The 26,238-nt window shown below is 37.5% G+C and overlaps 3 protein-coding genes across 12 annotated transcripts in view; 2 read left to right on the forward strand and 1 right to left on the reverse strand.

Moving 5' to 3' along the window:
* LOC136828434 (uncharacterized) overlaps window positions 1-26,238 on the forward strand; it is a 284,088-nt gene that overhangs the window by 228,208 nt on the left and 29,642 nt on the right. For 2 of the 10 annotated variants that reach the window (XR_010850040.1, XR_010850039.1), the window contains exons 1-5: window positions 15,892-16,214; window positions 17,166-17,912; window positions 18,780-18,905; window positions 19,434-19,625; window positions 19,783-20,338. The exons of 1 other annotated variant lie outside the window; for it this stretch is intronic. Coding sequence is in view for 2 of the 9 variants with exons in the window: in XM_067086485.1 (XP_066942586.1) it covers window positions 16,212-16,214; window positions 17,166-17,912; window positions 18,780-18,905; window positions 19,434-19,625; window positions 19,783-20,313 (1,599 nt within the window). In the remaining 7 variants the exon portion in view is untranslated. Of the gene's footprint in view, window positions 1-15,890; window positions 16,215-17,165; window positions 17,913-18,779; window positions 18,906-19,433; window positions 19,626-19,782; window positions 20,339-20,619; window positions 20,790-21,281; window positions 21,462-26,238 lie in introns of those variants that run through there. 7 more of the 10 variants (XM_067086485.1, XM_067086486.1, XM_067086487.1 and 4 more) reach the window with 7 other exon arrangements.
* On the forward strand, window positions 5,006-5,560 carry LOC136827838 (uncharacterized). The gene has a single exon (XM_067085298.1). The coding sequence runs from the start codon at window positions 5,006-5,008 to the stop codon at window positions 5,558-5,560; it is 555 nt and encodes a 184-aa protein (XP_066941399.1).
* On the reverse strand, window positions 8,796-13,984 carry LOC136828431 (uncharacterized). The gene is made up of 6 exons (XM_067086479.1): window positions 13,826-13,984; window positions 12,891-13,041; window positions 12,361-12,469; window positions 11,560-11,744; window positions 10,095-10,194; window positions 8,796-9,244 (listed from the first exon to the last, which is right to left on the reverse strand). The coding sequence occupies exons 1-6, from the start codon at window positions 13,881-13,883 to the stop codon at window positions 9,107-9,109; spliced, it is 741 nt and encodes a 246-aa protein (XP_066942580.1). The 5' UTR covers window positions 13,884-13,984; the 3' UTR covers window positions 8,796-9,106.

Here is a 26,238-nt window from a genome sequence, read left to right on the forward strand (position 1 = left end):
ATGGTTATTTAACTAAATATAATAAGAAATTTTCTTGTTTTTCCTAAACATAGGTTTATCTTTTAGAAGTAAGAACATTGCAAAAGATTATCTAGAACAGTAGTAATTTTACCGTGCAAGTGCGAATTTTTTATTAAAGAACTTTAACATATTAAAGACAACAAGGAGAATCACCTAAAAGGTTGATGGATTATAAACTTTTTCTTACCAAATGAAAAAGTTATGAGTTGACTTAGCTTGAAAGTACAGGGTGGTTCATATCTCTTGAAAGTACAAGGTGGTTCATATATCTCTTATAAGTACAAGGTGGTTCATATATATATCTCTTAAAAGTACAAGGTGGTTCATACTCTTAAAAGTACAAGGTGGTTCATACTCTTAAAAGTACAAGGTGGTTCGTATCTCTTGAAAATACAAGGTGGTTCATATCTCTTGAAGGCATAAGGTGGATCATATGTCTTAAAAGTACAAGGTTGTTCATATCTCTTAAAAGGACAAGGTGGTTCATATATCTATTAAAAGAACAAGGTGGTTCATATCTCTTAAAAGGACAAGGTGGTTCATATCTCTTGAAAGTACAAGGTGGTTCATATATCTATTAAAAGTAAAAGGTGGTTCATATCTCTTGTTAGTACAAGGTGGTTCATATATCTCTTAAAGGCACAAGGTGGTTCACATCTCTAGAGAGTACAAGGTGGTCCATATCTCTTGAAAGTACAAGGTGGTTCATATATCTCTTAAAAGTACAAGTGGTTCATATCTCTTGAAAGTACAAGGTGGTTCATACCCTTGAAAGTAAAAGGTGGTTTATATCTCTTGAAAGTACAAGGTGATTCATATGTCTCTTGAAAGTACAAGGTGGTTCATATGTCTCTTGAAAGTACAAGGTGGTTTATCTCTTAAAATTACAAGGTGGTTCATCTCTATTGAAAGTGCAAGATGGTTCATCTCTCTTGAAAGGACAAGGTGGTTCTTATATGTATTAAAAGTACAAGGTGGTCCATATCTCTTGATAGTACAAGGTTGTTCATATATCTCTTAACAGTACAAGGTGGTTCATATCTCTTGAAGGTACAAGGTGGTTCATACATCTATTAAAAATACAAGGTGGTTCATATCTCTTGTTAGTACAAGGTGTTTCATGTATCTCTTAAAAGTACAAGGTGGTCCATATCTCTTGATAGTACAAGGTTGTTCATATATCTCTTAACAGTACAAGGTGGTCCATATCTCTTGAAAGTACAAGGTGGTGCATATTTCTCTTAAAAGTACAAGTGGTTCATATCTCTTGAAAGTACAAGGTGGTTCATATCCCTTGAAAGGAAAAGATGGTTCATATCTCTTGAAAGTACAAGGTGGTTCATATATCTCTTGAAAGTACAAGGTGGTTCATATATCTCTTGAAAGTACAAGGTGGTTCATATCTCTTGAAAGTACAAGGTGGTTCATCTCTTAAAATTACAAGGTGGTTCATCTCTATTGAAAGTACAGGGTGGTTCATCTCTCGTGGAAGTACAAGGTGATTCATATATCTCTTAAAAGTACAAGATGGTTGATATCTCTTGAAAGTACAAGGTGGATCATATCTCTTGAAAGTACAAGGTGGATCACATCTCTTGAAAGTACAAGGTGGTTCATATCTCTTGAAAGTACAAGGTGGATCACATCTCTTGAAAGTACAAGGCGGTTCATATATCATCTCTTAAAAGTACAAGATGGTTCATATCTCTTGAAAGTACAAGGTGGATCACATCTTTTGAAAGTACAAGGTGGTTCATTTATTATCTCTTAAAAATACAAGATGGATCATATCTCTTGAAAGTACAAGGTGGTTCGTATCTTTTGAAAGTACAAGGTGGTTCATATCTCTTAAAAGTACAGTGTGGTTCATATCTCTTGAAAGTACAAGATGGTTCATATCTCTTGAAAGTACAAGGTGGTTAATATCTCATGAAAGTAAAAGGTGGTTCATATCTTGAAAGTACAAGGCGGTTCAAATCTCTTAAAATTACAGTGTGGTTCATATCTCTTGAAAGTACAAGATGGTTCATTCTCTTGAAAGTACAAGGGGTTCATATCTCTTGAAAGTACAAGGTGGTTCATATCTCTTGAAAGTACAAGGTAGCTCATATCTCTTAAAAGTACAAGTGGTTCATATCTCTTGAAAGTACAAGGCAGTTCATATCTCTTCAAAGTACTAGGTGGTTCATATATCTCTTAAAAGTACGAGTGGTTCATATCTCTTGAAAGTACAAAGTGGTTCATATATCTCTTGAAAGAACAAGGTAGTTCATATATCTCTTGAAAGTACAAGGTGGATCATATCTCTTGAAAGTACAAGGTGGATCACATCTCTTGAAAGTACAAGGTGGTTCATATATTATCTCTTAATAGTACTAGATCGTTCATATATCTTGAAAGTACAAGGTGGTTCGTATCTCTTGAAAGTACAAGGTGGTTCATATCTCTTAAAAGTACAATGTGGTTCATATCTCTTGAAAGTACTAGGTGGTTCATATATCTATTAAAAGTACAAGGTGGTTCATATCTCTTGATAGTACAAGGGGATTCAAATATCTCTTGAAAGTACAAGGTGGGTCATATCTGTTGAAAGTACAAGTTGGCTCATATCTCTTGAAAGTACGAGGTGGTTCATATATCTCTTGAAAATACAAGGTGGTTCATGTATTATCTCTTAATAGTACTAGATCGTTCATATATCTTGAAAGTACAAGGTGGTTCATATCTCTTGAAAGTACAAGGTGGTGCATATCTTTTAAAAGTACAATGTGGTTCATATCTCTTGAAAGTACTAGGTGGTTCATATATCTATTAAAAGTACAAGGTGGTTCATATCTCTTGATAGTACAAGGGGATTCAAATATCTCTTGAAAGTACAAGGTGGGTCATATCTGTTGAAAGTACAAGTTGGCTCATATCTCTTGAAAGTACGAGGTGGTTCATATATCTCTTGAAAATACAAGGTGGTTCATATATCTCTTAAAAGTACAAGTTGGTTCATATATCTTGAAAGTACGAGGTGGTTCAAATCTCTTGAAAGTATTTCTTGAAAGTACAAGGTGGTTCATGTCCCTTGAAAGTGTAAGGTGGTTCATATCTCTTGAAAGTACAAGGTGGTCATGTCTTGAAAGTGCAAGGTGGTTCATATCTCTTGAAAGTACAAGGTGGTTCATGTCTCTTGAAGTGCAAGGTGGTTCATATCTCTTGAAAGTATGAGGTGCTTCATATCTCTTGAAATACAAGGTGGTTCATAACTCCTGTAAGTACAAGGTGGTTCATCTCTATTGAAAGTACAAGGTGGTTCATATATCTCTTAAAAGTACAAGGTGGTTGATATCTCTTGAAAGTACAAGGTGGATCACATCTCTTGAAAGTACAAGGTGGTTCATATATTATCTCTTAAAAGTACAAGATGGTTCATATCTCTTGAAAGTACAAGGTGGATCACATCTCTTGAAAGTACATGGTGGTTTATATATTATCTCTTAAAAATACAAGATGGATCATATCTCTTGAAAGTACGAGGTGGTTCGTATCTCTTGAAAGTACAAGGTGGTTCATATCTCCTAAAAGTACAATGTGGTTCATATCTCTTGAAAGTACAAGATGGTTCATATCCCTTGAAAGTACAGTGTGGTTCATATCTCTTGAAAGTAAAAGGTGGTTCATATCTCTTGAAAATACAAGGTGGTTCAAATCTCTTAAAAGTACAATGTGGTTCATATCTCTTGAAAGTACAAGGTGGTTCATATCTCTTGAAAGTAAAATGTGGTTCATATCTCTTGAAAGTACAAGGTGGTTCAAATCTCTTAAAAAGTACAATGTTTTTCATATCTCTTGAAAATACAAGATGGTTCATATCTCTTGAAAGCACAAGGTGGTTCATAATTCTTGAAAGTACAAGGTGGTTCATATATCTTGAAAGTACAGGGTGGTTCATATCTCTTGAAAGTACAAAGTAGTTCATATCTCTTGAAAGTACCAGGTGGTTCATATCTCTTGAAAGTACTTCTTTAAAGTACAAGGTGGTTCATATCTCTTGAAAGTACTTCTTGAAATACAAGGTGGTTCATATCTCTTGTAAGTACAAGGTGGTTCATATCTCTTGAACGTGCAAGGTGGTTCATATCTCTTAAAAGTACGAGGTGGTTCATATCTCTTGAAATACAAGGTGGTTCATATCTCCTGTAAGTACAAGGTGGTTCATCTATCTCTTAAAATTACAAGGTGGTTCATATCTTATCAAAGTACAAGGTAGTTCATATCTCTTGAAAATACAAGGTGGGTCGTATAAAAGTTATTTGCTGTTACGTCAGTTCCATCGACAGTAATAGGAATTGCACGTGTGGACATAACACACAGATGTTTTATTGTTTTGTTTGAAGTTCGGAGAAAAAGTTAGTTTGGAAGGCCTTCGTAAATAAGGTCATTTTGCTCAAAGGATGTTAAAAACGAATGCCTGACAAAACCCCCACACGACATAACCCCCACCGACAAAACCCCCATACGACGAAACCCCCACACGACAAAACCCCGCACGACAAAACCCCCACACGACAAAACCCCACACGACCAAAACCCCACACGAATAAAAAGTGCGGATAGTTAATAAATATATATATATATATATATATCTATATATATATATATATATATATATATATATATATATATATATATATATATATATATATATATATATATATATATATATAGAGAGAGAGAGAGAGAGAGAGAGAGAGAGAGAGAGAGAGAGAGAGAGAGAGAGAGAGAGAGAGAGGCGACAAATTAGTAAATGTTATGTACAGTGGTTACAAGGAAAGCTTTCACTGTTTTCGTCTGTTAACTAGCAAACTATCAACAAATTTGTATTGACAGTACTCCTTTGCTAGTTACTTACATTTATTACAAAGTGACTTTTTTTTTCTTAAGACGGAGCTTTAGTTTGAGTGGAAATAATTTTTTCTGTACTCCTTTGCTCATCATGGAAGTCATCCGTAATAATAAAGGTGGAGAGAAACTGTGCTATAAAGGTTATATGTATACTAAAAAATCCACCAGTGCTACTACGATGAGGTGGGAATGTTCCAGAAGATCAGCGTTTGGATGTAATGGAAAAATAACAACAAATTTAGCAATATCGGACGTCATTTCAATTATTGAACATAATCATGCTGGAGATGAAGGATCAGTGGAAGCAGCAAAAGTGCATACAACCCTCTATCAACAGGCCAAATCAACTAGAGGAAATACTAGTCGCATTGTAGCGGATTCGTTGGAGAGTATGACTCAGGACGGAAGAATTGCCATGGGAAATATAAATACAGTTAAAAGATATGTTCAAAGAAAACGCCAAGAAGGACGCCCTAAGGATCCTGAATCGTTGAAGGACTTGAAGATTTTAGGTGAATGGACTATGACACGAGGAGAACATTCTGTGCCTTTTCTTCTTCATGATAATGGTGCTGAAGCCAATAATCGAATCATTATATTTGCAACAAGAGATGCGATGGATCATTTAGCTAAGGCACATACCTAGTATATGGATGGAATCTTTGCATCGGCTCCTGTGTCATTTGAACAACTATTTGTTATTAGAGCTCCTCTCGGTGATTCAGCAATAAGCTGTGTGTGTGGTTTCCTTTCCGGCAGATCACAGGAAATCTATCAAGAATTTCTTACAACAGTTCTAGATAAAGGAGAGGAACTAGGGTTACATAGGAATCCCGATACTACTATGGCCGATTTTGAAAAATCACTTTTGAATGCTATAGAAAATGTACTGAGACCTCAAATCCATACGAAAGCATGTTTTTACCATTTAACACAGAATACATGGCGGAAACTACAAAGCATAGGACTGAGCAGTATCTACAAGGAAGATGAATCAGCAAGACATTTTTGTGGTATGATTGACGGACTTGCTTTTCTTCCATCTGATAGAATCATAGATGGCATGAATTTCCTTAAATTGAACTGCCTAGCCATCTTGAACCTCTGTTGGCATATTTTGATTCGACGTATGTGACAGGTACTAAGCGTCGTGCAAGACAAATTCCACCATTATTTCCTCCTGAAAAATGGAGCGTGTATGAAGCAACAGTTAGTGGCGAAGACCGTACAAATAACCAGTGTGAAACTTTGAACAATACTTTTAAATACCTGGTTGGTTATAGTCATCCCACAGTTTGGGTTGCAATTGAAGCTCTGAACAAAGATGCACTGATGGTTCAAACTTGCTTGGAAAAGAATGCCATCGGAGAACCTCTTCGTAAGAAAATTAAGAGAGAAACTGTAAAGTTGCAATCGCGATTGCAAAATCTTTGTCTTGATTTTAGTAATGGTAAGAAGGACATCGAAGAATTTCTTAATGGTGTAGCAAAAATATAAGAATATATAAATTCTGACTTCCTATATGTTTTGTGTAATAAATATTACGAAACTGTAAATTTTTACTTTATAATCTTATCTTCTTTAATAAACGATTAAAAAAAAAAAACTATATATACACTAGTCATTTCAGTAAGCTGCTTCTAGAAAATATATGGGTGTTTTTGTCGGTGGGGGTTTTGTTGGTGGGGGTTTTGTCGTAGGGATGTTTTGTCATATGGGGGTTTTGTCATATGGGGTTTTTGTCGTATGGGGGTTTTGTCGGTGGAGATTTTGTCGGTGGGGGTTTTGTCATGTGGGGGTTTTGTCGCCTCCCCGTTAAAAACGCGTTGCTGATTTAGTTTCTAAGTATGAATGTTAATTAATTTTTAGACCTAAAGAAGTTTATTAACTCAATTGTGTATCTAACTGAAGACCTCATTTTGAATATTATTTTAATATTCAGAACATACTTTTTTTAACACCCAGGTTTAGTGCAACGGTAGCTGTGATGATATTATATTGGCCGTCCCATGTTAATGAATTTTATATTAGTGCGAAATCCGAGGGGGCCGAGGGTAGCTCTCATAAGAAAGAGTGTACCGTGTTATCTGACAGTTCTCAGTCGTCTCTTAGGAGAACTAATTAATAACACTTGTTCATTTCTCACGGTGGAGACTTTGGAAATTCTCTGCGGCTGATTTTGAGACGAAAATGTGACCCATCAAATCACGTGCTGTTTAGCCTTTAAGGGCGCTTTTAGGTTGGATCCATTTATGCTTTGTTTATCTTTGCTCCTTTCAGAATGCCAGGTAGCCTGCCTTTGTTCGTTCAAGTCTTTATATACTTGGGAATCTGTTTTGTTTTACCTAAGGTTTTGGAGAGTTCGTTGATCAGTTTCGTTTCAACTTGCTTTTGGCTTGACCATAAATGCCGTCTTGCTTAGCATTATGTATAATGAGTCATTATAAGGTTGAAGCAGATGTTAGAGTAGTTGGAAGCTTTAATTGAAAGGGTAATGGTGACAAGATTAGCATTTGTGAAAAGACGGATCTTAGCGTCTTAAGATGGTTTGGTTCTATCAAAAGAATGAAAGACATAGGATAGTGAAAGAAGTGCATGATTCAGAAGTTTTTGGAGAAGCAGGAAAGAATGACCTAAATAGCACCTAAGAATGAAGTTGAGCTTTTTGGACGAGGAAGAGAGAGAGAGAGAGAGAGAGAGAGAGAGAGAGAGAGAGAGAGAGAGAGAGCGCAGCAAATGGTGCTGTGTGTTTGATGAATTGTTGATGAGCCTTCTGTACACGTATGGGAAGTGGCCAATTTTGGCAGTGTTTTCTGCACAGGGGTCTCATCTGTGATTCAGAAGTTAAAGCTTGAATGTTGCTTTGGCCATTATCTCGCTGTTTCTCCGGAGCCACTTCCTGTTAGAGAATGTCTTCGTGTATTTTGGGGACGGCACCTGATATGCCCGCATACCCTTACTACCGTAGTAGCCAGAGCACTTTTTCTTTCATAACCTAAGTCCGAGGACCTTTATAGTTATTAACAAATTGATAAAGTTCATGGGTTACAATATTTTGTATCGTCTCGTTCATTTGCGCTTTAAAATATCTTTTAGCGTGGTTATTAGCAGGGTTTGCGTATATGCCAGGTGGCATACAGAAAAGATGGTTGCATGGTTGGGGCTTAACACTTCTGTGGAACCTAACAAACTATATAATTATGTGACTCAAAGCTCAGTTTCCGTTTTTCATTTAGGAAGTAAAATTGTAAAGAGTGGCAGTATTCATTAGTCATTGATGAGAGACAGATAGTGGATGAAAAAGTTAAGTATACCTTAGTTTAACCAGACCACTGAGCTGATTAACAGCTCTCCTAAGGCTGGCCCGAAGGATTAGATTTATTTTACGTGGCTAAGAACCAATTGGTTACCTAGCAACGGGACCTACAGCTTATTGTGGAGTAGCGCGTGTAACACCAGTGGGGCAATATTGCTTCAGAAGTTTAGTAACGACCATATTTTATTACGAAATTGTTTCCAATTCGTATTTGTTCTCATTTAACTAAATGCCTCAGCATAACATTGGGCTGCAGCAGAAATCTTTCCTTGATTTTCTTCTCATTTTGCAGACTGGCCCTGGGAAGGTCATGGTGCACCAAAGTTCCCTCATGACCACTTCTCGCAACTGGCCATGCTGCGCTTTGATAGTTTTCTAGGCCATGTACAGTATGTCATTTCTTTGTTGGAACAGAGATTTGGACTGAATTGTTCTTATTTCTTATTTATCGCAAAGGTGAATGTTATAAGAGCTACTTGAGATGGAAATAAGATTACATTTTGGTAAATGCTGAAAAATCCGAAATTCTCAACTCATTTCTGATTTGGTCAATGAAACATTAGGATTTTAAGTACAATTTATATTTAGGTTACAGCAATACATGTTGGATATAATTGCCAAATATATAACAGCTTCTTGTTACAAAGAGGTGAAAGAGTTGACCTTCAAATTTCCTGAAGGTTATGTCAGTAGAAGGTTGGGAATTTTCACATCCATGGATAAGAAACAGGTCAGAAACCTCTAGGATATTAAAGGGTATTCCTCATTTTTTCCCTTTTAAACACCCAAATATAATTTTAGTTCCCAGATAAGTTGCCCATAACATGTAAATTTAAACTGCGAATCAACTGTTGTCTTGGAGCCTGGGTCTGCATTTTAGAGTTCAACGTATCCCCACCCGCCATTGTAGTCTTTGTGTTCGTAGCCGAGGCCTGAAGGGGTAGCAACCTTGCTTGACCAACACCCCTTTCGTATGGAGCGAATGCTGTCTTCAGGTAGTCCCAGAGCAGTTACCTGGTTGAATTAAAGTAATTTGTTATAAGTATAGAATCTAGTGGTCACTTCTTTTTTTTTTTACCAGATATACTGTATATCTGATGATATGTAATAACCACAATGCCCTCTTCTTGATTCCTTCATACTTTTTGGATGATACTTTGGTCACTTCAAAGCTTGAGCTCCAAATGAATAATTCGGACGTCCGGAGCTGGATTTACCTGGTTCTGATATACGAATGGTGATTCGAATCCTGCTGCGGACGCTAGAATTTCTTCATTGGATCTAAGGCTTTGTCGTGACAAGTATATCCCAAGAGTGTTAGGAAATCGAGAAGTTAAGAGGGCAGTGTAGTTATTACAATTACATAATTAAAGTTGTTTAAAGGCATTGTGCTTATCCCGAATGGCTGTGATGGTAATGTCTTGAATGGCTGTAGTTTACATTAAGAGGAACGAAAATATTTTGAGTTTAATAATTATGATTGAATACTCTGATATTCTTAGGGTGCTAACAGCAGCTGTAAGTTACCACTGATGCATGAACTCATGTCTGAAAAGGAGACAAGATAAGCATAAATATTTTTTCGCTGTGCCAGACGTTTAGTATCTAGCCCATGTCCGCTTTCAAATGTATTGGGTAATGATTGCATATTTGTTTAAAATCTCAGTAATTATGATGAGGTATTTTTGCTTAGTGTATATATTTCCCTGAAGTACAGAGGGAGGAGTGTATGTTTGTGCGATGTTTTCAGATATAAACAACATCATATTTCATTTGTTTCGCAGGACACAATGGGTGTGTTTGCGTTTTATGTGCAAAAGCTAAGCGCATGTTACGTCAGTTTTAAACACAGAAACAAACTTACGACTCCAAAAATACCGACGTCAAGTTGTTCTCCCAAAGGTCCGTGGTCGTGAACTGTGTCAGGATAAACGCAGACCCCTTGGCCCGTGTAGGATTGGCCTCTGTTGGGCGATAAAGACGACGCTGTTGTCAAGACAAGTCGAGAGATACTGTTCTGATATTGAAGTCACAGTTAAGAGGAGAACTGATGACATTTTGAAAGAAACAATAAAAATGGTTGGTGGTAAGCTATATGCAGAAACTACCATGATTGTCTGTTAAATGAAACACGAATTTTATTCATTTTCTTTTTGAGGCCTTTTCTTTGCCTCCTCGGTTTTTTGAGGAATGCATTTCATAAATGTAATTTAGGAATATCGGTTGACAAGTGACCAAATCAAGACATTTGACAGGGCTTGACATTATAAACGTGTAACAGCTGGTGACCATTAAATATTACAATTAAACGTTTTAGAGCAGATGAGAGGGAACAAATTTATGACTATGACAAGGTTTGAAGTCAATGCAATTGATAACGTTACCAGTAAATTGTTGATGGCAGGTGCTAGATAATAATAATTACAACCGCAGAGAACTGAGTCAGATTTATTGACTTATTTTCCTTTCCACGCTGCTAACGTCTGCTGTCAATGTAGTTGAATTACTGTTCAGGCCTGTACCGGGGGGTGGGGCGGCTGTCGAACGACCCCCAAAAAAAAAAATTTCTGGAAGTCCATATTTTCTGTGACTATCCTTTTCATTGAACTGTACTTATAAAGTAATAAATAATCTTTTGTTTTTGTGGCAAGTCTTCTTTTATAAACTTTATAAATTTTAATTTCAGTGCAAACTTTCAACATTATAAGTAAAATTCTGTTAACCAAAGTCAGTACTTTGAATAACATCTAATCGGGTAGAAGGGCATAGACTGCATGCCCAGTTTTTCTTCGTAATATGACTAAAATAACATTTTCAAGTATTTCATCTTGTATATACCTATATATGCAATGACATATATAGAAGAAAAGGTCCAGTTTTGGGAAAAACGAAACCCCCACCCCCATAAAAAAAAACTCTGGGTACGGGCCTGCTGTTATAGTTACCAACATGTTAAGAGAAAACGTTTGTATGTTTGTAGGGGAGACTCGAATAATCTTGTCCCGTATTTATGCCGGTAACTTGATTAGCCAGAGGTGTCGCTGTGCCGTATTTTTTCGTTAGCAAGCAAGCTTATGAGGCAAATGTAAACATACATTCAGTTTCGGGATTATACGCTGTATTCTTATTGCCAGTAAACTCCGACCTTTATTTCGGAATCAGTTTTATGGTTAATAGGCATAGTAGCAAGGTCTACCATTAAAACCCAATGCTCTTTGCGTTGTAATGGCAAATTCCGGATTCTTTCTCCCTTATACATTTTTACGCATTTTAGGGCATAAAATCCATCACTGAGACTGCACAAATACCATAAAAACAAGCAGACTCACGTGTACACAGTCCAAGCGCTTGTACCAGTGACCACAATCGAAGAAGCTTGAAGGTCAAGCGCTCCCAGACTGGCCGCGTCGTCCGTACCGAAAAGCTCCTTTCCGGTGAAGTACTGTCCTTCGTAGATGTTCCAGGCGTCAGCGTTCAGGATGTCCCCGTGGCCGGCGAAGCGGGCTGAAGAGGCCTGGAAGGGGCCTTGAATAATTACGGATTCCCATGTGGCTCTGCCATGGATTTTGGAATTATTTGGTGGGAACGTTGCCTTGATTTCATGGCTTATTAAATTGATGAGATTTCAATAATTTTGTGATGGCTTGTATTTCTGTTGGGTTAAACGAGAGAAAGGTTTTCGTTGACTCCGAAGTGGATTTTGGTGTCAACTGTACAGTAGAAGTTACTTTGAGTTGATGGGTTGAAAAGTGGATGGAATATTCTTGTTTGTAGGTTAAAAAGTGAATTCAGTCAATCGCCGTAGTGTTGTGTCGTTAGTTTTTGCGGTGTATCCCAAAAAGCTTTACATTGATTGTATCTGTTGAGGGACGAAAGTCGTACTGCTTCCATTATGGATTTTTACTGGAGTATTCAATTGATTTCACTGGATTGAAGGGGCAAGATTATTATTGTTTACATACTGATACCGAATTTCTGTGCAGTTTCCTGTAGATTTTGAAAGTGAGGACAAGTAGCAGGAAAAAGGCTTATCAGGTACATCTTTAAGTTGGGCTCATTTCAGTTCTGAACTGTATTGTAAGGCACTTGGATATTAATAAATAATTTTAAAAGAATGGTAGTTTGCTTACCATATTTCTGTACTGAGTGGGAAAGTCCATTGAATATTCTATACCGTGCACATAGTAAATCTCTCCTTGAAATTCCGTGTTGTAATTTTGATTTTCGTAGTAAATCCACCTGCGAAATGATTACAAATAATATATTCAAGAATCGCCCATTGAAATTCAGGGACATAATATTAAAGAACCGACCACTCGGATTGTAGGTCGTTATGTTACTCAAAAATACATATAATTAGATGATTATTTTGAAAATCACCTTTGAATTGCAAGATACCAATTATATCTTGAAAGCGACAACTCTTGAAATGAAAGAAATTAGGTAAATTATTAAGTAACTTGTTGGAATATAGACGATGAGCGATGCTGACTCCCTCATCAAACTGTGAAATGCAGATCATTGGTTCAGTTATTGACGATTCACTTTATGAAATACGCGCAATTACATCGGGTCTTATACAGTAGAATATGATCCTTTTATAAGAATCTGGAGACGTTTTAGAGAGAGAGAGAGGTCCAAAAAGATCTGTGAATCTTACATGCCAGTTTGATGGACACTTTCAATGTCGTTGTCCATTCCTTTGGTCGACAAGTCAGGGGTGTAAGTGTTGAGCTCACTCCAAGTCCCCATGTTATAGGTCATGCTGAACACCTTCGTGTAAAGCCCATTGGGGTCCGGGATGTTGGAAGCTGCAAGAAAAAGGCGCGTTAAGTAAACTCATATTAGCGAAGGTCGTGAGTTACGAAGGTCAAAATGTAGAACAAGATTTGTGCCTAATCATATTTTTAGTTAGCTGATTTTTGAAGGTATGATTGAACGATTATTATATAAAAGACTCACTAATTACCATTGCTTTCGACTAGTTTGTTGGCCCCTGAACCCTAAACCCCAGAATGCCAGAGTAGGATTCGAACTCGGGCAAAAGTACTACGAAACGTGACCTTGAATATTACACCACACCTGTGGTTTGGCTGCAATACCGTTAAGTAAAATGTCAAAGGATTTTCAAATTGGAGGTAATTGCCTTAAGGAAGGTAGGGTTACAGGACAGACTAAACCCACTAAGCTGTGGCCAAAATTTGAATGAGGCGGGAAAGGTGAGAGAGTGAAAGTGCAGGGGCAGCCACCAACGAAATGATACCCCTTCCACCAGAAAGGTCCCAGACAGATAAATCATTGAAATCAGAATCGGGCATAGACTTCCACATTTTAGATGCAGAAAGTAAGTCGCCAAAAACGTTGTGGAGTATATTTTAGATCAAAGACTTTCAGCTTCTAAGGCCCAGAGATAATCCCGCTTTGTCCTCAAGGTTAGTGAACAAGTCGTAATGGTTCAGTAGTAGGTCTACTGTTTCGAAATGTTGAGCATTAAACTCCATTTTTATACTTAAATAAATATCGCATATTTTAGTTTTCTGTAATGTCAAGTGTGATCTGGTGATTTCTTTGAAGTATCTTTGAAATGAAACTTACGTTTGGCTGCAGTAATCAGAACAGCTACCGCCAAGGACATGAATCGAAGGGGCTCCATGACGAATGGGGCGTTGTTTTCTGAATTGAGTGCATCAGCAACCGTGCTGCCCCTTTTTATATAGAATTCTGCTCAGAGAATTCTTCCAAGCAGCATCTGGTGCACTGCTCAGAGATTCGGGGTGGGGTTGGGGGTTTGGGTAAGCTAGAGTGCTGGATGGAATTAGGGAAGGGAATTCTTTTGAATCGGGAGCTGATGGACAAGGAAAATTGTTTTTGGTGCATATAGTGACTTTCGAATGTTTATCGAGGCTTTTTTTTTTTATCGATTTTTGGCTTCAGAACTCCTGTTTAACTGATGTTTTATTTGTTTTTTCCCAAGTAAAATGTTGTTATGAAAGACTCCCCATTGTTATTACTGTTGGGCAAATTTTTGCGTTTGTGCGTGTGTGCGTTTTTTTTTTTATGTGGCGTTTATGTAGATGCGCATGTGATTTGACAGTCGGTAGTGAGTTTTTCTGGCAACCTCGGTAAAAAAGTTATCGTGCCATTCCTGGAGAACGTGACACGTGTCTCACATGAGTTGCAATCTGTCATTTCTCTAGGAATTCGATATTTTATCAGATCTGTTACTCGACGACCTCTTATTGATTTTCTAGTGATTTCTCTTCATTGAAAGATTGCTTGATAGAAAAACATCAATCATAGCTTATTTAGTCAAAGATTTTTTTCAGTGTTTTTTGTTTTTGTGTTTTGGAAAATGTTTCAAATATGGTAACAGTGATGGTTTAATTTTAGTATGTAAAATCTTCCTCGTTTACATCAGTACAAATTTAATCATATATATATATATATATATATATATATATATATATATATATATATATATATATATTATAATCACATGTACACGTAATTTACGTATATACAGTATAACTTTACTACATGGAAACTGAAAATGTCTTAGACATTAAGCCGAACTGGCCAGGATTTGTACCCAGTATTTCTTTTGCCCCCTGATAAAGTTGTATATATATATATATATATATATATATATATATATATATATATATATATATATATATATATATATATATATATATATATATATATATATAAATATATATATATATAAATATATATATATATATAAATATATATATATATATATAAATATATATATATATATAAATATATATATATATATATATATATATATATATATATATATATATATATATATATATATATATATATATATATACATATACATACGTGTGTTTGTGTGTGTGTATTTGCCATTTGGTGGTAACGCCACCTAATGGTAATTGTTGCTACCATTTCCCTTTATGACCTTGATCTCACGGACTTTCACTTTCAGCAGTTTCCAACTGCAAGGACTTTCTACTTCTTTTTACCAGCTTCTGCAACTTATCTTCAATATCACTGGTCAGTATTATATAATTTGTAAGCATCAACCAGTACGTGCTCAATTTGCGGCTACTTTTATAATCTTATATTTGTTCCTACGGGTGATATTATTTCCTTGACTGCTGTCATGACTGCATCCACGAAATATTAAACCCCCACTGAGACATTACATACTCCAGGCTGAGACTCACTTTTGCAACAAACCTGACCCTCTTCATCTACATAGCTGATACCAGGGTTGCTCTTATCTATAAAATTTGAATCCCTTCCATGGAAATTTTGCCTTCTTTAACCAAATTCTTCAAAACCCTTGATAATGCTTCCATGGAAATCTAGATATGCACCATAGATTTGCATTCATAAACTTACATTCTATGTCCTGAGTATATTGATTATTCTGCTTGGTGATTTGATTATCAGCAGAAAACACAGGAAATGTTTAAAGAGAAACGATAGAGTACCAAGTATTTTCGTGCATTGCACGCATCGTCAGGGCGCAAACTCCCAAAAGATGTGTTAAAGACACGAAAGTACCTTGCACTTATTCTGCTTGTGACCCAAATCATTTACTGTTGATGTTATAAAATTCATTACTGTAATCGCCATCTCTTAAACACAAGGATAAATTCAACAGTGAAAGTGGAAGCCAATTCTGCAGATATGAAGATAAGAACTGGGCGACATCCAAGGCCAGATCTGTCTGACTTCTCTGATTGTCGGGTGATTATTCGATAACTCCCTAGCAAGGAGAGGGTGTTTCGTCGTTCTGTTAAATGAGTGTACGCAAAAAGGTCTTATTCCTCGGATGTTGATGAAATTTACAAGTGTAGTCTCGTAAAAAGGACTGGGTGTGGAAAGGGCAACATTGTCTCTGCTGTGTGGAAGCAGTTAATACCGACCTTGAGAGTTACCTCAAAGCGTGGCACATGCAGCGCATTTACTTGTAGCCTGATAAGAGATGGTAAGTGCATTCTCAAACACTTGGAGCACGGTGAACAGGTGAAATATATCAAAAAGTAATTTAGTTATTCCCATCAAGTTTATGGAGTTTTACGTGCATTTGTTTCTTTGTATAATTGAACTTAACGTTCGAGAGGTTGTTGATAAGAGGTTTTCGTGCAGTGCATTATTTCTTTGTTGCCGTATGACCCCACCGCTCTCTCTCTCTCTCTCTCTCTCTCTCTCTCTCTCTCTCTCTCTCTCTCTCTCTCTCTCTCTCTCTCTCAAGGATAGGGTTACAGTAGTTCAATGTATAAATTCTTCAGATGCAAAACTGCGTCACCAGTGAATCTGCTATTGCGTTCTTCTTGAAATTACCGATAGGTTCGGCATTTTAATTTCATGCAGATGAAAAGTCTTGTGATAAGTATTATATATTTGTGTGTGTGAATATAGTATTTGTTGCATACTTTTATACCCAGAATTTCATATCTTTAGTTGTATCATTAATCTTTCTGGTCAAATGTGTTGAAATTGCTTTTTTCAATTTATTTATTTTAAATCTTTCTTGTAATCCTAAAACTGGAGTAGTGGAACTTATTGTTTAGTGTCCTAGGCCACAGATGTTAACAAGATTTCATCAGTGTCACAGGAGAACTTTTTTTTAACGTTTTTCAGTATCTCCTCAGAACTTTAGACAAAGTAGCCAAAGTTTGGGGGCAAGATGCTAGAAAATACCAGAAAACGTACGTGCTAGTCATTTTCTTTAACTTCAATGCTGTAAGCGTTCTTCGGATAAAACTGAGAAGTTATGTTTGTATTTGTGAGGGTTCAGCTCCTCGTGAGAATCGATGAAAGTTGTGCACAGAAAAAAGTGGTTAGGACAAAGATATGCAGTCAGGCTGATAGTTTGCATCTGATTGTTCTAACCACATTTGGTAGTAAAAAACACTGATTTCGATTGCTTGTCTAGGAGGAGGTCTTCGGCAGTGCCTCGGCCAAGGACTGCGGAGTCTGCCTCAGAGAGTTCAACGAAGGGGAGAGATGTCCGCGTATCCTCGAGTGCTTCCATACGGTTTGCACCTTCTGTGCCAAGGGTTTCATCACCAGAAAGGACAGGAGATGCCCCTTCTGCCGCGAAGCGTTTGAGGTGGATAATGTCAATGACATTCGGATCAACGAGGATGTCTTAGATCTCACTAAGTACATCAGATTTTTGATGAGATCTGTATCGCCTCCCTCTCAGAATGTTGATGAAACCGATTCCAAAGGCTTTCGTGTGAGCCCCAGCGTCTCTTCGATGTCTTCTGTTCGAGACGTGACCATCCAGAGCCTTTCGGGCTGTCGGCAGGCTCAGGAACATGCAGAATCCTCCGTGCAGAAATACACCGAAATGAAAGGTAGTGTTCTGACAAGTCACAAGACCTTCGAGGAAAAAGTCAAGACCATTCTATGCGAAATCAGCAAAAAGACTCACAAGAGGGCAAGAGAAATAACGACCGCCATTGAAGAATTGCACTTGCAGATTAACGAGGCAGCTGAATGGCACCGGGTACTCGGCAGTTTGAAAGAGAAGTTGGACAGCCTCCCGGGAGTCTCCGAGGATACCCTGCCATCCTTGTACCAAGCTCAGAAGACCAACGTGGCCGTCCTAGAATGGCTCACGGACTTCAAGACGTCCATTAACAACAAAGAAATTGTTAGGCAGGAGGAGAAAGATGTAAGTCGAAACTCGACTTTTTTTTTTTATTTGTGTATAACCAAGTATACATTTTCATGATATATATATATATATATATATATTTATATATATATATATATATATATATATATATATATATATATATATAATAGATATATACTATATATATAGGTATATGTATATATATATGTATATATACTATAGATGTATATGTATATTATATATATATATATATATGTATATTATATATATATATATATATATATATATATATATATATATATATATATATATATATATATATATATATATATATATATATATATATAATTTACCTTGCACTTTTCTCCTCTTCGAGGGGAAGTCATTTTGCTAGCTCAGTGTCCCTCTTTACTTGACTTGCAACCAAACAAAATACATTTTATTATAATTTTTAAACTGTACTTAAAATTGTTAAATTCAGCAAATATGTTATTGTCAAGTGGCTAAGTGAAATCTATCTGTGACTCAGGAACACGAAACTATTTTAACTTTAATTCATATATTGTTTATATTCTGGTCTGTACTTTCAGAAATGTTGTATACCTTACACTTGATTGGAGATGAAAATAATTTGGATGTTGAATATAATTTTAGCAGAGTTCCAGAAATATTATTAGGTTCCTTTGACATTTAAAGGAACTTGAGAAATTGACGTAGAAAAATCATATCTTGAATTATTTATAGATTTCGTAAAGTAATGAACTGATCTTGAGATATCTTGAGAATAATTGAGAATTTTTTTGTTGTTCTTTTATTTGTTGGGGTGCAATAGCACTGATGGGTCTGGATTTCACTTGCCCCTCTACTTGATAAAGAGAGAGAAATATCTCAGCATGCTTGCAGATGTTCCAACGGAAAGCAGTCACAATGAAGATGATTATCGACCTTCTGGAGTCTTGCCGAGCGCCCGAGAGGAGCGATTCTGTGGCTGCTCGTTTGTTAGAGAGAGCTTCTAGGCTAAAGCTGACGGTACGGTAGTAATGATAATGACTTTTCTATTTTCTTGCGTTTCTATTTTTATCACAGTATTTCTATTGACTTTACCAGTAATACTGAAAACAACTGGTTAAGAGTTTACCTGTGACTTTCAGGATATGCTAATGAATGTTTATCCAGTGCCGAGAATCAGACAGAAATGATGAAATGTGTCTAGGATGCAGGGCTGATTCAGTTTCTATAGGAGCGGTTTTACAAAAAGCTTGTTTTGTCATTCTTGCTTTATTCCTGTTATGCTCCCTCTCACTGTATCGTCTCTGCAACGGTGATAAGACTAGGAAAACAGAGGAAGAAAATCGAATGACCTCATTTTAGGTCATTAAAACCTACTGGCATGTCCTCCGTTAAGGAATATCTTTCACATATTAAAGGAAATGAGTAAACCTTGAAGAACATTTTAGGGTAGATATTAAATGTAGCACTAAACTCCTGACATTTACTGTCTATGCAATTATTCTACTTGTTATGCCCTTGACCTCACCGAACTTTAATTGACAACAGCCAGAGACCCTCCTAAAGCCGAGTGACTGCGTAAAGTGCCTGGTTGACAAGGGCAAGGTCTATGTGGTCCACCTGGATCAGGACAGCGGGAGGGGCAGGAGGTCCTCTAAGGTCTACATTTCTAAGGACAACAAACTGTGCTTTAGTTGCATGAAGGAGGAGCATGTCCCCTACAATGTCCACGTTTTTGAAGTAAGTGTATTTTTTATCTTCAACTCGAATGGCCAAACTTGTATCAACAGACCTGTTTTATCATATATGCATGCACAGGATAGAGAAACTAAATATGTTAACCTCCCTGCCTTGTGAAAAACATAACCTCTGCATTTCTACTCTCTTTCAATGACAGTATGACGAGCTTATGCGACTAGCTGACCCTTCTTCCATACGGACATTTCTGGAGTTGGGCACGGAAGCCTGTCCATCCCTCGGAAGGCTTTACGTCCGCTTCTATTCGGACTCGCCTCTCGCCAGGCAGTTCTCTCTGCTGTGTAGCGGCGTTTCGGGTCCAGCCTACCTTAACTCCAAGTTCTTGAACGTCTTTCGGAAGGGGTGCAACTGGGCGTGGGTTCGATGCGGCGATTACGAAAACAACGACGGATCAGGAGGGAGAGAATTGGTGCCCGGACAGGGAGTGTCTCGGGGAGAAGCCGTGAGGCCCTGCTCAGCGGGAACCTTAGAGGGCTGGTTGGGGTGCGGTAAGGAGGTCGCCTCACAATTTATCATTTACCTGAAGGATAATAACAAGATGGTGAGCTACGAATGCTCGGGATTCGTCGAGGAAGGGTTCGACGTCTTGGAAGAGGCAGTGTCTCGTTCAAACATCGGTGATGTTCGTGTGTTTGATTGTGGCATAGTTCTAAACAGTTCGTTCTCGTAGTGAATCAAGTCGAGCTTTTAATCAGGTAATAAATTTGTTACAGGTAAAATTTTGTCTAGAATAGTTTTTAATCAGGTAATAAATTTGTTACAGGTAAAATTATGTCTAAAATAGAATAAATCTTGACAGGTTAAGGTGTATAATTTAAATGTATTAAAAAACTTTCTTTTAACCTACTTAAAATTTTATCGTTTATAAGATAATCATACCCCTGAAAATACCACAGATGCTTAGGTGTCCCAGGAGGTCAATTAAGCAGTTGAAAAAATTTATATTGAAAAATAATTCCCGTTTTTTTTTCTACAGATCTGTAATATTTCTGCTAGGCAATATATGAATAATTATCAAGTAGAATTTTGAAATCCTGCGGAACTTTGCCATCTCGTAAGTTTGACATCCCATTGATGGCTCCTGACAAGGATTTTAGGGTTGCTTGTGCTTCTACATATATTTACATCGTTGTCATATCAAATATAAGAAGGAACTTCTCGGTTCTAAAGTGTTTTAGTTTTTTTAGTGTTGCGAAATTTTTTCCATTATTTTTTAGTGTTAAAGAATTTTAGTTGCCAATATATATTATATTTTTATGTTGTAGAGTTAAAGATACCGTATATATATATATATAGTTACATATATATATATATATATATATATATATATATATATATATATATATATATATATTATATACTGTATATATAATGCATATGTAATCCTTTTTGACATAACTAAAAAATGTTTGGACAAATATCAGTAACCATATAGCTAAGGGGTATTCAAGTTGCTAATTTTATATTACCAATCACTCATTCACACCGTTTTAATACAGGATCGTTGGCAACTCTTTCTACCTGGTTTAACGGTTCTTGAATTCCCCCTTGTCTTACGGGTTCCCCGGGACCATTCAGGTCTTCGAGTAAAGGGAAATGCATTGGTGTTTAAATCCACTGTGCGATGGGTGCACAGCCGCAGCGCCGAACTCCCAGTCCCAACAGTCTGATTATGGGAACTGACTGGGGAGGATGTTGTGGTAACTCTTCTTGTAATCGTGTAAAACTTCGTGTCATGTGTTTGTCAGGGAGTTATCCCCTTTCATCGGTGTGAGAAAGAAGTGGGAGTAACTTCGGAAGTGAATATCGAAGTTTGACGTAAGTTCTAAAGGAAATTGAATCCAAATTTAATATTGTTTCTCGTGGTAAATCTCCACAAAATTCATTCATTGACAACTTAGACCCTTGTGATATCACTGGTATACATTTATGAAAATTTGTTGTTACAAAATGACCGTTATTTGAATGATATGCCATTATTAACGTTATTTATCACCAGCGTAAGTTTACCTAGACCTGGAGGTGAGTCAGAATCGTTTGTTCTCTGTGACGTTGACTTTCGTTAACCGCGGTATTTCAAGGCCGTAGAAAGGGAAAATGTGGGTCACTGGCGTCGTTGCTTCCCGATCTATTTCGTGTCGTTTCTTGAGGTTTCGGTCAGTTGCGTGATCTTTATCTTACGATACTTGATGTTATCTTATGGTATTGGACGAAAGAAACTTACTATTGGTGACATATCCGCGAGGCTTAATGCATTACTGTGTATTGTTGGAAGTTAACGCTCTCTCTCTCTCTCTCTCTCTCTCTCTCTCTCTCTCTCTCTCTCTCTCTCTCTCTCTCTCTCTCTCTCTATGTGCAAATGTGAGTTAATCCGATGCAAAGAACAAACTTCCGTGTATAAAAACTCATCCATGCGCTTCATAATAGCTTGTACCGAATTAATACGATTGAATGTGAATGCACGTTGCATATGTACATATTGTCAGTTCTGTAGTTTGTACCGTCTAATTAAGTAATATGCCGAAATGAGGATAGATGAACGTATAGAGAAAAAGATAAAATGGAAGTTTGTATAATTTTGGTTTTGAAATGCTGCCCTTGCATGCTGTTATGTTTGAAGAATACAGGAACAAAGCCGTTAATAAAGAACAAGGTTAAACAACGCTAAAATCTTACGTTTATTTACTTTGTCTTTGTGGTCTCGGCCCTCGAGACAACTTTCGGAAGCTGGTTTTGTTATGATGATGACCAGTAATGAAAACGCGAGATTCTCGAGTTATTGTGGAGCAGGTAATCCATACAATCGTTCATTTGATGATACAAATATGAAATTAGGCAGAAATACTCATTGGGGGTAGACTTTCGGAAAAAGTGCTAGCCACCTGAAATTCCCGTAAGCGGCCATTTTCCAAGATGGCCGCCAAATGGCGATTATAGTGAAAAAATGCCAATATATTTTTGTATAAATAAATAGCCAAAGTTCAATCATTATTGGGATAAATTAGGGGGTTCTTTGCCATAAAATTGCAGACTGTACCTGAGAGGACAGTCCTTGTCATTCAGGAATCCAATTTGTCAGCCATTTTCCAAGATGGCCGCCAGGTAAGCCTAATATGCAAAATAATCCAACTTTCTTGGTATCTCTACATATTTGTCCATATAGCTCCCCCATCTCCTTCGATGACAGCATTGTTCTATGGGCCTGATCAATAACCATTGATGAGAAATGCATTCCAGATTTGTCTTCTTCTTCTTCTTTCGACCTTAATAGTCCCACTGTATAGCAGGGTCGGCCAGTCAAGTCAGCTTTCTTCATCTATTTCTATTCTTAGTATCTTCTTCCCCCAGTCCCACCTCACCCATATCCCTCCTCACCCCACCCATCCATGTGGTCCGTTGACGCCCCTACCTCCTCCTCCCCATCACTGGCATGTTCTTAGCTCTCTTGATTGGTTCCACCTCCTCTCTTCTTATTACATGGCCATAGCATCTTAGACGAGCTTCCCTAGCCTTCTCCTTTACATTACATATACCACATACACATTCTTCTTATATGTTGACTCTCCCTCCTTTCTAGTAGTGATATTCCAGCAATCCATCTCACCATCCTCATCTCGGTTCTTTCCAACAGTCCCATATAATAGTGCAGGCCTGGTAACTGTCTTATAAACCTTCATTCTGAGCTTTAATGGCATTTTCATGTCTAAAACAACTCCAGTTACTTCTCTCCATTTTTGCCATGCTTCCTTCACTCTCTGTTTCACTGCTTTCTCAGTACCTCCCTCTTCTGTTATTATTGATCCCAAATAGTTAAACTCATTGTTCTGCTTTAGCACTGTACCATCTTCCACTTGAATGTTTACTTCTTCATGTCCTTCTCTACTACTAGTCATTAGCTGTGTCTTTCCAATGTTCACTTTAAATCCTTTCCTTTCTAGGGCTCCTTTCCATGCTAAAAACCTTTCTTGCAGTTCTTCTTCTGTGTCTGCTATAATGACTAAATCGTCAGCAAACAACAGATCCCACCGTTCATCGTTGTTCCTTAATTCTGATGTCAGTGTGTCTATAACAACAAGGAACAAGAATGGACTCAGAGCTGATCCCTGATGGAGGTCCACCGCCACAGGGAATGTCTCAGTCTCTCCATATTTTGTTTGTAGAGTAGTTCTTGCACCCTCACACATCATCTTCACTAACCTTACCAACTTCTCTGGTACTCCTCTCTTTCTCAAACACCAATAGACTCCTCTTCTTGGTACCCTGTCATACACCTTTTTGAGATCCACAGAACACAAGTAAACTTTCCTGTTTCCTTCTAGATATTTCTCTTGGACTTGTCATACTATAAAAACAGAGTCCACTGTGCTCTTTCCTTTCATAAACCCAAACTGCTGCTCATGTATATCTGTCAGCTCTCTCAACCTTCCTTCTACTATTCTTTCTAGTATCTTGAACACATGCTCCAAAGCTTTATTCCTCTGTAGTTCCCACAGTTTAACACGTCTCCTTTTTGTTTATACATTTTAATCATCCAACTATTGCTCCAGTCCCTTGGCATTTCCTCTACATCCCAGATCTTTTCCAATAGTGTGTGCACCCACGCTTTGCCTAGATTTCCCAATGCTTTAATCATTTCTATTGTTACCTCTGACTTTCCTGCAGCTTTATTTACTTTTCCTTTCTTTATAGCATCCTCAACTTCACTCACACTGATGTATGCTATTGCTCCTTCTACTAGAGGAACATTTTCCGGTTCTTCACACTCATTCTCATTGTTTAATAGTTGTGAAAAACAGTCTTTCCATTTTCTCCTGACTTCCTCTTCCTCAATTAAGATATTGCCATTTTCATCTTTAATTAATTCCTACCTCTCCTTCATCCTGCCTGTCTTTTCTTCTTGCTTCTGCAATTCTGTAGATTATCTTTTCTCTCTCTGGTGTTCCCATAGCCTCATACCATTCTTTGCTGGCTTCTCCCTTTGCAATCGCTACCGCTCTCTTTGTTTCCCTCTATGTCCATCTATACTCCTCTCTTGTTTGGTAGTTGTTATCTTCTTTCCTCCCTCTTCTGGCTAAACTCTTTTCCTTCACAGCTGTTTGAACCTCTTGACTCCACCACCATTTCTTTTTCCTGTTGCTGCTTACCACTTATCCTCCCACACACCTCTGCTGCTGCTGGCAGATTTGTGAACAACAAAATTTCAATTTTGGAACTGCCTTGCAACCGCTGGGTGTTGTCTCTCAAGACTCATCATATCTTGAAGATGAACTGGAAGCCATCGTGTGTAATTGATGTTGTTGTTAGCAAAGAAATACAGTATTAGTTCCGACAAAGATTCACGATACAGTGCAAAGCTTCCCTCTCTAAAAGAACGTATCATTGTGAAAATAGTCAGCTCCATGTTCAAAATCAAAACCCAAAATTGAAAATGTGAACATTCTTTCTTGCATGCATCACACCATTTTTCTAAAGTTACGGATTCCCCTTCACTCTCTGCTCAGCAAAATATGCCCTAGTGGCTTTCTTCAGGAGCTTAAATAAACTGCATGCTGTAATCTGATGGGCATGGCGAGTCTTGGTGACATCGGTAGTGGATAGAAATGAATCTGCAGAGCCTGAAGACTCCATGTCAGCTTCAACAAGCGCCCCAGTCCATCCATTGCCCTCTAGCATCGACCCAATAGATTTCAAGGCTATCATCTCAATATGAAGTCCACCAAACATGATTACAAACTTATCCTCCCCATATGTATCAAGCCAGTACCACTGTATTTGCTTTGCCAATGTGCAAAGTGGCTGGTCAGCTGTTATAACTGGTTTTTGTTCTGGGTTAAGGAATGTACAGCTTCCTTGATTTTTTCCATAGCATGCGTGATGGTAGTAACACTATGGGCTTGATCTCGTAGAAGTGGTAGCAAAGAACTGGTGCTGGTCACAAAATCATTTTTCTCCTTTGTTGTGCTTGCATGTTATATTGGATGAATCATCTACATCTGTGGTGTAATGGACCTTTTCCAACCATTCATATTCAAGCTTGAGTTCATTTTGGAGAAGACTGGGGTCTGGCAATTATACGTCGTCAATGGTGCTCGGTTCTGGATTTCCTTTTGTGGAAGAAGGCCGGTTGGATGTTTATGAATGACTCAGGAAGATCAGGAACCTTTTTTATCGACTGTCTATAACATTGGGCAATTTGCATACTTCCCCTTCTTCCTCTGGACTTGGATGCTGGAACAATGAAATACTTGTACCGTAGAAGGATGTGCTGGCTGTTGGATTGTGGTCTATGTTGTCTAAAGCAGAATTTGTGAAAAGTCCCTTCTCAAAATAGGTGGACACACATCATCTTCCACATATTGCTTTACTACACTCTCACCTAACTGTCCTGATATTTCCAACACTCTCTCATATGATATGCTAATTCCATTCTCATGAGGCTTGTCAGTTAGTTATCTTTTTCCTGTTTTGGCAAATACTTTCATCCCAACATGTATGGAAAAAGGTGTTTCACATTGTTTTGCATGCCTGCGGATTTTGATCCTTCAGTATACTTAGATTAGCAGTTGTATTGTAAAATTAGTGAATAGCAACATCT

The sequence above is a fragment of the Macrobrachium rosenbergii genome, chromosome 42 (assembly GCF_040412425.1).
Source record: "Macrobrachium rosenbergii isolate ZJJX-2024 chromosome 42, ASM4041242v1, whole genome shotgun sequence".
Taxonomy (NCBI): domain Eukaryota; kingdom Metazoa; phylum Arthropoda; class Malacostraca; order Decapoda; family Palaemonidae; genus Macrobrachium; species Macrobrachium rosenbergii.